The sequence below is a fragment of the Balaenoptera borealis genome (genome assembly GCF_965194805.1).
Source record: "Balaenoptera borealis genome assembly, chromosome: 14".
Lineage (NCBI taxonomy): Eukaryota > Metazoa > Chordata > Mammalia > Artiodactyla > Balaenopteridae > Balaenoptera > Balaenoptera borealis.
The window spans coordinates 47,477,118-47,489,977 of record NC_138875.1 but is presented as its reverse complement, the minus strand read 5'-3'; the positions used below and the strand labels follow the sequence as shown (position 1 = coordinate 47,489,977).

At 45.4% G+C, this 12,860-nt stretch overlaps 1 protein-coding gene and 1 long non-coding RNA gene across 2 annotated transcripts in view; one reads left to right on the top strand and one right to left on the bottom strand.

The window, feature by feature from the left end:
- The window catches only part of CDH2 (cadherin 2), a 213,813-nt gene extending 209,503 nt beyond the window's left edge, over positions 1–4,310 (bottom strand). Inside the window, exon 1 of the mRNA XM_082354202.1 lies at positions 4,171–4,310. Coding sequence (XP_082210328.1) covers positions 4,171–4,230 — 60 coding nt within the window. The 5' untranslated portion in view covers positions 4,231–4,310. The remainder of the gene's footprint in view (positions 1–4,170) is intronic.
- LOC309610902 overlaps positions 1–12,860 on the top strand; it is a 913,322-nt gene that overhangs the window by 440,732 nt on the left and 459,730 nt on the right. The window lies entirely within an intron of this gene.

Sequence of the window (12,860 nt, the reverse complement as noted above, 5' to 3'; positions counted from 1 at the left end):
AAAACACGATGGGGATCAGAATTTTTTTGAAGGCGTTTTAAAGCAAGATTAACTGTTGCTTTAAGTCTTGACATTTCCCAATTAATAACCCTAAAGCTTAATGAGGCACAACAGATTTAAGAATTGAAGACTTTTAACGAAAACAGAAATTAAGGACAGTTTGGTGCAATACACTGTCACCAAAATAATCTGTTCCAAGAAGAATTGAGTCTCTACATGTAAAAAAATACAAACTATCTAAAAGAATTTCCCCTTAAAATCTCAGTTCAAACTTTTAGAAGAAGGTCAGGGTAGACTCTGATGAAGGTATGAAAGTCTACTTTGTAAGTAAATTTTGAACTTGCAATTAAGGCCTAAAAACTTATATATAATTTTAATTTATGTATATGTATATATATATAATTTTAAAATATGCTTATAATAATATTTTAGGATACACAAATTATTTTTCAAATCACACCTAGAACATGTGCAATGTACCACTGTTAGTAATGGCCACATGACACAAGTTTAAAAAAGGGCAGAGACGCATAAGTGGAATAAACTGTGAACATCAACTATGTTAATTCTCCTTACTTCCATAGGAATTTGTTACAAAGGTGTTAAAAATCAAATAAACATGCTGAATACATATATGGTCTATACTTAAAATGATTATTGTATCCTAGATCTTCCACATTCTAAAACAAAGCTTTTTTTTACATTTCATGTGTTGAATATTAATGCCTTGAAAGTCTATACTTAATAGGTGAAAATCACATATGGTTTGTGCATCTTTTTTCATACATCCTCATCCAGGGTTGAAAGCAGAACCAATGCAGTAAGACTAAGAATCTAGAATATCTGTGAACCTTAAGGAGGTGTCCTTGATGCTTCATAACCCATACAAACATATCTAAATTAGAACAATGCAGCTATGCAATTAAAATGTGAACTAGAAAAACAAAGCAGGCTTCTAATCTATTCATTACTGGATGGGTAGTAAAAGTAAAATTGGTTTTTATTCCTGATGATAAACCGATTTAAGGATTTGAAAGTCACTTGTATAATTTAAAAGGAAAGCTTGTCATAACTTTGTGATATCCCTTGATCAGTGAAGTTTAATGCTCAAATTCTGCTTTTTTTAAAAATAGGACGATGCTAATGCCTCAAGCTAAAATGAGGAAGAATAGAGAAAATCTTAAAGCTGAATATCATAATATGCAAAATTGACTAGAATTATGTAAATCTAGGTAACAGAATAACTCAACTAGTAAAGACTCTCTCAAAGTGAAAAAAAAGAAGTGTTCCAAGTAAAAGAACACTTCAGTTAATTAAAGGCATAAAGTCCTTTTGAATATTCAATTATTCTTCTTTAACTGGTCTGAAAAAATAAGGCGGCTCTGTATCTACACCAATAACCTACTCATTCTCTTTTCTAAAACTCGTGACTCCTTAGTCTGGCCTGAAAACAAATGAACAAACAAACAAACAAAAACCTAGACTTTTAATAGCAGATGACTCCAGAGGGGCCATTTTCACCTTGCAGATAGATCTGTGTTATTCTGGTGTGTAAAGCAGACCATTAGCACAAAGTCATTTCCAATCTCAGTGTACACAATCCACAAGGTGCACTTAACCCTAAAACTCATGTTGCATAAACTGCTCTGCTTCCACTTCTAATGACCTTGCAAATCACTCAATGTTATTGCTTGACTCGAACCCGTGAATAAGCCAAACAACTTGATGACAAAGTTTTAATCTCCCCTTTCCTCGAGGTTTATAAAAGTCAACATGACATTGGCTTGGAAGAAACTGAGAAAGAACACAAAATGGAAAAAGGAAAGGGCGTGATTTGACGTTTATAAATGATATATTTTTAAAATGCTTAAGGAAATAAAAGACAATGACCTACAAAATCCACACCTGGTTTCAAGGCAGATGACTCAAAGAGGAAATGAGATTGCTCCAGTGGTACACACTTCAGTCCCAAGTTATCAGCGACCAACAAACGTCTCCTCCTGTCCTAACTTCACTGCACAGTATTCAATTAAAACTTACTTTCAGATCAAAAAGTTGGTAAGCATACCATCCACTGCTGGACTCACTCTTAGGACTTATTATAAGTTGCCTGTAAATAAGTCAGACCATGCCATGATATCCAAAACATAATGTTTTTTAAAGTGAGATTTGTTTAATCTATGACATATTTGTTTTTTTAAAAAAATCTGATGTCCACAGGGTTAAGTATATCTTGCTTTCCCCTTAACTTCAAACACTTGAAGTAGCACTTTTCTCCTTCTTCCCCATTCAGCCGAACCTCCTCAAGAAACCCCATTTTAAAAGAAGAAACAATAAATGAAGTGACAGGAGGTGAAAGAATGAGTGTGCGCTCCAAGAATAAAGGGCGGTTTTATAACAGGAGGTACTTTTGTTAGCAAGTGACTGGCAGGTCTCCTCCCCCAAGTTAGAAGAAATTCCATCCACTCCCCAAAAGTGCAGAGGCCAAAATGTCTAGTTTAACAGTTTTGAAACCCCCGAGTCAGGAGAGAGAAGGGGGGCGGGGGAGGGGGGGCGGACTGGCGAATGGGAGAAGGGGAGAGAAAAAGACCAGCTGGAGATGATAAGAACAAAAGGAGAAACCCAAGAAAGGAGAAAGGAACGGCGGGACCCGGGCGGCCCGGGAGCCAGTGGGAGGGAGAAAGCCGGAAAGTAGGTAGAGCTGGACCCGGGGGAGGAGAGCGCGGAGCCGGCGCACCATGGACAGGGCTCGGCGCAGCCGCGGCCCACACCCCTCTAGGGGGCGGCGGGAGGGAGTGTGAGAGACCGCGGGCGCCAGCCCGATCCAGCCCCCGGCGCCCGCGGCCGGAGCGCGCCAGGCCCTGACTCACGCAGACCACAGAGAGGGGCGATCCGCACCATCTGTCCCTGCCCCGGTCGCAGCGGCACTTGCAAGCCGCGCCCGCACTTTTTGGAGCGGCCACCGGCCGGCCACCCCTAGCCGTCGGCGGTGCGCTGGGGGCCCATCGGGCGGATTCCCCTGAAGATCCTGCCCTACAGTGAAGGCGGACACGCCCCTCTCCCGCAGCTGCTTGGGGCCCCCGCCGCCCGCGGGAGCAGACTCGCGACCCCCGCCCGGACCCCGCCCAGCGCGGGTGTCGCAGCCGCGGCGCGTGGCGTCGCTTCACAAGACCCGACTGGCCAGCCGGGAGGGGCCTCGGGACATCCTCCGGGCGGACGCCGCGGGAAAGTTGGGCGCTCGGCCGGGCTGGGGATGGGCGGCGCGGAGTGGGGAGGGAGGCTGCGACCAGCCTGAAGCAGGTGCTTCCTGCCGCGGAGGAGCCTCCCGGTACCGACTGCAGGGAAAGGCTGTCTAGCGCTCTCCCGAAGGCTTGAAAAGTGCGGAAGCTCCCGGTAAAGGCGCCCCCAGGACGCACGCAGGGCAGAGGCAGCCGGACAGGAGAAGAATAATAGCCGAGTAACGGAACTTCTCCCCGCCCGGCGGGATAAGGGGCGTGCGGGGCCAGGGGCTGGGTGCGGAGGCGCCGACCCGCGTAGACTCTTCGGGGCTAGGGGGCGAGGTTTTCTTTTCAGGTAGGACCGACTCAAAAAAAAATTCTGAGGGCAGGAAAACAAAAATAAGAAGCAACTCTAAGCTGGGGTAAAGACAATAGGACGGTGGAGCCCTCGGGCACCGGGAGGCGCGCGGGTGCCAGGGTGAGGTGGGGTGGAGGCAAGTCCCGTAACTAAGATACCAGAGTGAGAATTCCTGCTGCAAACTCGCAACCCATCCCTGCAGAAATAAACAAACAAACAAAAAATGGAGCAAAGTTCAATGCTAAGGGCGAGAAGCGCAGAAAACTGCAAAACCGGCGTGCTATCCTACCTCACCTTTCTGTTGCCTAGGGACACCCCCCCCCCCGCGAGCTCGCCTGACCCCGCAGGAGCAGAGGGGGCCCGCGATCGGCCCCTTCGGGACCCGCCAAGAGAGGTGCGGGAGACCGGCTGGCTCCGGCAGCCCTGCCCTTGCGCCCTGCCCAAGCCTCGTGTCTGCGCAGCTCCCGTCCGCGCGGTGCGGCAACTCCCTTCCCGGGTGCGCAGCCGGGCCCCGCAGCGGCGCGGGGAACAAAGGGACCCGGCGCCGCCCGCCCCACCCCGCCCGCGGCCCGGCCCGCGGGGACCGCCGCGTACCTGAAGCAGGGCCGCCAGCAGCGGCAGCAGGGTCCGCGGCGCTCCCACTATCCGGCACATGGAGGCGGAGAGGGGCCGAGCGAGGAGCCGGAGGCGGCGGCGGCGGCGGCAGCAGCGGCGGCAGCACCAACAGCGGCGCGGAGAGACGGCTCCAGGCAGTTTCCACCCCCTTCCCTTCCCCTCCCCACCCCACCCCCTTCGCCGCTGCTCCCCGCTCCCCGCCAATGGAGAGAGAGCTGATGACAAATAGCGGGCCGCGGAGTCCGCGGGACTCGCAACACGAGTAATAAAACAGACCGAGAGATCAAGGAGCTGGGGAGGGGGCGGGGGAGAAGGCGGGCGTGCGCGTGAGGGTGTCAGTGTGAGTGTGTGTGTGTGTGTGTGCGTGTGTGGCCGCGGTGGCAGCGCCGGCTGCTCTGCTCTGCCCAAAGCGCAGCGGAAGCCAGGAGGGATGCAGGCGGCGGGGACCTTGGCCGGTGGAGGATGCGGAGGTGGAAGAAGAGCGGCTGGCACTCCCCAGGAGCTCCGCAACGCGAGGTTTCGGTCTCGGGGTTTTGCTTCCTCCGGGTTCCCTCTCCAGGGCCGCTCGGCACGACGAAGACGGCGGCGAGAGCGCCGCGGGGAGGGCGCTTCGGGCCGTGAGCGCTGCGCCCACAAAGGGCAGCTGTCCCGCCGCCCCCGCTGCGTGTGGGCTGAGGACCCCTTCTGGGCTCCCCTTTCCGGTCCCTGGGAGAGTTGGAGACTGTTCTCTGGCCTCGACCCGCGGGGGTGAGGCCAGGGGCCGGCGCGGCCGCTCCCGCCGCGGCTCCGTCCCGCGTAGCTGCCGCCGCGGCTGCCCCTGCTGGTTCCCGCCCGCCGGGAACCCGCCCGCCGGTTCTCGCCCCGCGCCGCTCACTCGCGCGCGCCGCCCCAACCCCCGCCGCCGCCGCCTGCGCGCCCCGCTCGTCCTCCGCGAGCGCGACCAGGGCGAGATGCCGCCGCCGGTCTCCCCGCGCTCGCCCGCCCCGCGAGCTGCCTGGCTGCGCAGCCCGCTCCCCGCTCGGATCTCCTCCCGCCGCCGCCGCCCTCGCCCCCGCCTCCCTCCTCCGCCGAGCTTCCCCGCCCGCGTCGTGGCCAATCGGAGGCCACCAAGCTGCAGCGGTAGCTGGCCGGATCCGCGGCAGCCGCCCGCCCCCGCCCAGCCGAAGCGCCCCATTTTTGCTGCAGCCAGCGGGGGGTCGCCAGAGGGAGGCCTGGGGTGCGCAGAGCACCGCCCCGGCAGGTGGAGGGGCTGCGGGAAAGAAAAGAACTTGCGCAGGAACTTGATTGGTGGCAGGTTCATTTGTGGACCGCGAAGGGGAATCAGATAGAGATTAGGCTTTGGAGAGGGAATGCCTTCTCCGTCGCCTCACGAACGCTTCTCTTTCTGTTCTGTTTTTCTGGGCAGGGGCCGACACAGCAAACTGGCGACGCAGGCAAAGCCCATCCTAGCCATTGTTGTCTGCGGCGCTCGCCGCGAGCCACCTGCGGGCCTGGAGGGGGGAGGCCCCGCGGCTTCTCTCGGGCTCACGCACCTCTGCCTCCTTTGCGGATGTGCTGGAACAGCCCAAGTTTGTGTGTGCTTGTTTTGTTGTTTTTCCCTCTGGGGGGTTGAGAGTGCGTGTTATTTTATTTGAAATCTCCCGTTGTCTGTTTCTACTCGTTAGTGATAACTGTTCACAATTTTTAGTAAACGGTGTAAGGGACTTTGACTTCCTCCGTACACCACCCCCAATAACAACAAAAGAAAGTAAAGAAAGAAAGAGAAAGGGGGAACCGACCTAAAACCAGAACGTGCCGTGAAAATAGGATTATCTGAGACATGAATGACTGATTCAGAGTTCGCACCAAGTAAAGAATATTTGCTTCCTCCTTTTAAGGCATGAACTTGGAGTGGTTCACAAAAAGTGAGAGACTTTACAAGTTTGGGTCACAAGCATTTGTGGAATGGAGGGAAGGGTGAGGAGCAATTGATTTTGGCGAGGTATTAAGTTTTTGTCAGAACTTTTTTTTTTTTTTAAGGTTTTTCAGGTAAATAAAAGTACAGGTTTTTTTCTAAGCGTTTCAGCACTTCGGAGGTCATCGAACTTCGTTGCGGTTAATGTACATTACTCTTCTGCTTTGGGTAACTGAAGTATTAAGATTATTTGAATTTGAGTTTCAGGATACTGATCATTTAAGAACTTGATAATGAATCTCTAAAAATCAAGTACTAATTTCTTTGACATAAGTGATGCAGCTTTTAATAATGTACTGTCACTGGCTAGGCTTTTAAAAATTCAATATTCATAGGGAAGTTTATGCAATTTTAATTAAAACATAATATTGTAGACCTTTTTAAAGTGAAACTCAAAATTTTTTCCTGGATTTTCTTTTCAAAAGAATAAGGAAGGTCATGTTAATTAAATTTAAAGACAAAAGGCCCCACTTGTTCTTTCTCTTCCTTCTTTGCTAGATATTATTGTCATACTATGGCTGATTGGCCTAAAATTACTCCTCGCAATAGGGTATTTATAAATTCCACTTTCAAGGAGTCATGCATAATAGTAAAACACTTAGTAGCAATATGGGGATATCCTTTGTTGTATTCCAAAGTGGAATTTATAGATCCTATCTCTATGCCTTAGAATTAAGCTGTGATCCTGGACTTGAGGCTTTAGTTACATCCTCACCACTCCCAGCAATAGCCACTGATGTTTATTGCCATTCTGATTAATGTAAAGGTAGAAGAGATTTCAGCATGAATAACTATTGCTTGTTAGTGTTATTTGCTTGAAGCTTTAAACACCATGCCCCTTATAAATTAAACTCTTATTATGACTTCAAAATCTGCTTTGGAATGCCTGTCAGTCAACTAATTCTGATTCCAGTAGTTTTCAATCAGATAGGTAAGCATTGGCAGCATTTTATTTTTTTACTTTTTTATTTTATGTCCAACTTCCATGCCTCTCACTCTTCAGTAGTTATGGACTGCTTCGGAATGTTGCCTGAGTTTAACCTGATCACGTGGTCAGCCGAACCTTGCTAATCAGCCTTGGATCTCAAGCAGGGATAGCCTAGTCTCTCAAATCAACTTATTGGAGACTTGTGCATCCATTTGATGCTAATGAAAGTAGATCTAGTGTTGACTTTGACACCCAACACAAATGGTACTTCCATTGCACCATTCTAAAGGTAATCTAATGGGGCCTTTCATTTCTCTGGGCAAGTTGTGATCCAACTGTCAGGATTTCAGCTTCTCCTCAAGGCATTGCCAGTCTGAAGACTTCCTATCAGCTTGCGCAGCTCCAGGGCTGCAGGGGCTTAGGCAGTGACCCAGAGAAACAGCTTGATGGTGACGGAAGGGGGGAAAGAGGGGGAAAACAAGAAAAATAATAATTAAAACTAAGGCTGGACTCATAACACTGAAAATCAGCCTAATCCCTTGATTTCTGACCTAGGCGCTGCTGCCGATTTACTACAAGAGGTCTGCAAATGAATACCTGCAGACCTTACAAATCAAACATTACAGACAGACTGAATAAATGACGCCTCTTGCACGCATGGCAAGTTTTCATATGCATGTAAATGCCATGATGATTCCTTTTTAAACGTTCATTTCAAAGAAAAGTCATAATAACTTTTTGTTCTGGTGTGTATTCTCAAACAGGAGATGCTAAACATACATTACGTGAATGTTTTTCTGAAAGGATCCTGACTTTGGAAAAAAATGCAAACAGTAGTTGTCAAGTCTGCACACACACCCCTCCCAGACACACACACCTCTAGGGCAGGACACACACTAGTCTTGGCCTCTGACACCCAGCTGAGTGTCCTTCCCAAATGTTAACTCAAGACCCTCCTCCACGCTTCCCCTTTCTGTCCCCGTCTCCAGGGCAAGCTGGGATTATCCCTTGTCTCTTAGGAAGTAGCCCTCACATTTGCAGGTTTCTCCCCAGCCAGCTTTAGTCTGTTAAAACTGACCTTCCCTGGCTTCATAGGCCTTTTAGAGTCATGGACTGTTGTAAATGAAACGCAAAGGTGGTCTGTGCAACTCCCTCATTTTACAGGAACACCGAGGCTTAAAGACGTACACAAGGCTACCAGCTGGCAAGTAGAGACCCCTGGCTGGGACTCAGTCTTACTCCCAGTCTCCCTTACGGAGTCCCTTTTAACTTTAGAAAAATTCACCTATGTGGAATGAGGATGGTTTAAAAACAAGAAAAGGAAAATGTAATGATGCTGGGGATTTGTCTAGTATTTCTCTCAGGTATTTTGTTCTTCAAAGTATGTGTGATCGGAGATACAAGTCTGAGTTTCCTTTCACTGGCCTCCGTTCTCAGGTGCCTTTCTCAGTGCCATCATCTCACGGGCTTTAGTGTGATTCTGGCATTTCAAGAGTCATATCTCTCATATAACCTATAGCCAAGTGCAAGCCAGCCATTCATCTGATCTCCACCGAGGAAAGTCATGATCTGTTCCAATACTAGAAGAAAAACCTGACTTCTAAAAAAAAAAAATCCACTCTAGTTTGGAAATATTATTTACCTTTCTTTTTTTTAGTATTTGAAAACGAAACTCAAAGTTTTTATGTAAAGTATCACCAAATTTATCACTTGAAGTATATACAGTCAAGGAAGTGAGAAAGTGAGTTAGTTATACATTTGCATGACGAGGGAAGTTATTCACAAGCGGCCCCTGTATTAGGAGGAGCACCACCAAATCCCTTTCTGGAAGCTAGAAGGGTGTAATAAACAGATTATGGATTTGATTTCAGATAGACTCAGCTCCATGAACTTGGGTGGGTTTCTGAACATTTCTGAGGTTCTTTTTCCCTCTCTCCCAAATGTGGATAATATACCAGAATTTCTTAAGAAAGCCTGATATGAACACAGAGCAACACAGTAGGAGCTTAGCGTTTTATCTGTACGTGTATGAAGTATGATTATTTCCATTGAGGATCTGGAGCGGAGTTACTCAGGAATCTCAGTGCATGTTCCTCTCACCTCCTCCAGTTCTGTCTACAATTGAAAAAAAAAAAAAAAAAACAGCCGAGACTTTTAATCAGAGTTTTATTTGGGAGGCTCAAATTTTACAGAGCAACCTGAAATCTCTAATGTAGATCGTAATGGCTCGGTAAGTAACACACAGGCTGATAAAAGTAATAAAAAATTTGGTGGCTTTATAAAATGCATAAAAACAAATCTGAGAATATGAAAGTATTCATAGGAACAGTATAGTCAATGTTAATATATTGATTTCATACAGGAAAACTAATTCATTTTTGAATTATCTCAGAAGTTGATAATAGCAAGACCAGGAATACAACGCATTTTGCTCAGAGCCTTTCTCCTGTGAACCTGGCTCTTGAAAGTTCTCGAACCACTTTCTGCCTACTCATTCCCAGAGTCCAGGTTTCCTAGTTGATTTCATGAGTCCTGCTTGAAGATCACCTGTATTTGAGAAAATATGATTTGCATGCTATTCAAGAAATCTACCTTCTACAGCAGAAGTGTGAGTATTATTGGGCACCACTTTGGATTATTTAAAAGTCAGACGGCCTATTTCTCAAGCTAAATGTCTCTTCAGAAAATAAAACAAATCATACTGAAGACTTTGGTAACGTTTAGCGGTGCCAAGCTTTTGCCCTCATGTCCTTTTGAAAGCAAAGTTCTGCTTTCTGGAAAGTTCTGAAATACAACTGTCAGTGTTTAGACGATAGTAAGACATCTTTAGTATCTAAACTTATATTGACTGTACCCTTTCCTCCAGTGAAAATAGAGGCAGTTGATAAAGTATTTATTAAGCTATGGATACCTGTGTTCTCTTCCCAGGTCAATGGCTGGCTGAATAATCTTAAACATGCCACTTCATTTCTTTACACGTTTTTTCATCTGTAGAAGAGAAATAATTCCACTTTCCTCAAAAAATGCTGAGAGGACTAAGAAAAGGATGTCAATAAAGCCTCTTTAGTTCTTTAGAGAGAAGTTCTAGAGAAATACACGGAATTCTTTAAGGCTGTGGATTCAGCTATCACAAGAGGAATGATTAATTGGTTCCAAAAGTTAAGTCACATTTTGATGATATGGCATAACCAACAAGCCACCAAGTGCTTATTAAATCTTTCTCCTTTTTAATTTTCATTTATGCACAAAATTTTAAAATAACATATTTAGCTTTCTATTACAAAAGCAACACATGTTCATGCATAGATACTTGAGAAAATTATATTGTTATGTGCACCATAATCATTCACAGATGATTCAGAGTCGATTCTTTATATTAAAGCGCTCTCTGGAAGATACAATCTGAGTTTTCCTTCTAAACAGTGAATGCAAAAAATCAACCATAGTCCCATTTATCGCAGAATTTAGAATGTATGTCACTGTGATTCATTCTTTACATAGTTCAAATAAGTGATATCACAAATAAGCATTATCCTTCTGGGAGGTCTATTATTTTGAGTCATCCCTGAGAAAGGTTTTTCAAAAACGAGTTTGTAGGAGATGGGAGTGTTCTCACTTCTGAAGTTGTTAGGAAGGCCAATAAAAAACACGTAGTTGCATTGCAAAATGAATTTATCCAAGCCATATGAAATTTCAGACTCTTTGAGGATCCCTAGGACACCTGATGTCTCCAGTTGAGGGAAGAGTTCTTTAAGGAGTCTGATCATCAGGGCTCTGAGGGAAGGGGTGAGAAGAGGCAGGGACAGATGGACACAAGTGAACAAGTGAACATCAGAAGAAGGCAGGGACTAAAGAAAGCACCTGAGGTTTGTGCTCTCTAATGAGGGAAGGGGCCCGTATGTGGATAGAATGTGGACTATGGCCAAACTACAGGATAGGGACAAGGTCATAATCCTAGTAATTGTTCAGTAAACATTTGCTCAGTTTTTGCAACAAAACAAAACACAGGACGTGGAATTTGGACAAGAGCGTGCGGACAGCCTTTTGGCATCTAGAATAGATAGGAAGGGCCACACAACAGGGCAACTGATAAGTAACAGCCCATCCATGGCAGTGCAGTCTGTCCTGTCCCAGAATTTGCACATCTCTTGATAAGGGCAAGTCGTCACCGCTGCCAGTTAGAAAGTTTCACTCAGATGCTTGCTAGTGGGGTTGTGAGCTGCTAACTCTCAACTCTTAAATTGTTTACTTCAACAAATATTAAAACCCTGTTTATACTTCAAAAATTCTCCTCTTGAGTTATTTTTGTAAAGGTGGAAATGATGTAAAATGACTTTTTGGGTTTTTTGTTTGTTTTTAAGTCAAAAATAAGCACTATTCATTTGTTAGGTAGTATAAGCTTTAACTAAAGAAGACATGTGTTGGCGTCTTTTATTTTTTTTTCCCTCATTTTCTGGAACTCCTGTTTTTTAGAACTTCACAGATGAATCCTTAATTTTCTTATCTCTCTCACCTCCCCCACCCCGCAATTTCTTTCCCTCTTTTAAATAAATTTCCTGGAAGATTTCTTTAGCTCTCTCTTCCAGCCTTTCTGTTGAAAAGTTGATCATGTTTTTAATTTCCAAGAGCTTTTGGTTCTCTGATAGTTTCTTTCCTAGAAACTTGCTCTTGTTTCATGGATGTGAGAGTTTTTCTTATCTCTTCACATATTGTTTAAAAGTTGTCTTCTGCTCACTGGATTACCTTGGTTTCCTCTCTGTTGCTTTTCTTGCAGGGTTTATTGTTGTCTCTGTCTTTGATGTTAGAGAGACTTTCTTGGGGATAATGTTCAGTATGCAGAATTTCACTTAATCCTCCCAGATTTTGATAAGCCACCTTACCCTGCCTCAGTATTCCCTGGGTCATGAGTTCAGAGTTTTCTAATGTCTGCCCCGCACAGGTGTATAAAGAGTCTCCCCAGCTGGGACAGGCTCATGCCACACTGCACTCTGCTGCTGGCTTGACCTTACTTATCTCTGTCCAGATTTAATCTGTGACTTATTGCTTGACAGAGGAAAGAAGAAGCCCTCGGTGATTTTCTGGAGGTTGGATGATTGCTCATATTTTCCCCTGTCTAAGATGGTCATCTATCCCATCCCAAGGATGAGATACACATCAGTCTCAAGGGAGGCCCATGTCCATGGCAGCAGCTTAGAACTCCCACTGGGACCCAGCCCCTCCTCCAATTAATTAAGGATGCCCCCATTCTCCATGTTTTAGGAGAAATAGTGTCACCTCCACAAATTACCTAGTCCCAAATCATTGTTTTAGCCCCTATAGTTTTCAACTTAAAAAAATGTAAGTGCTCTATCCTCAACGTACATAAAAGTTATGAAAACTATTTTTAAGGTTTTACCACATGCTGTTGAAGCAATTCATGGGTGTGTATTCACCTAATGTGTTCACTTGCTTTCTCACTAGCTAAAACAATGCAGAATGAAGTACTTATCTATATAATATGGCTAGATTCATGATTCCAATAGACAATAATAAGATATAAACTTACAGCATTGGTAATCCAAACCTGAAATTTAGAGTAGATGAGAAAGAAGTATCTCATTAACTAATGTGTGTGTGTGTATATATATATATATATATATATATATATATATATATATATATATTAGTACAATTGTCTTCAATTAATTTTTTTTTCTGGTGTTGTCATACTATATGTGGGTGCTAAAATGTCCTAGAAAAAAAATCTTTCATTGGGAGAGGTGAACCCTATAAATGTATGTGAATTAA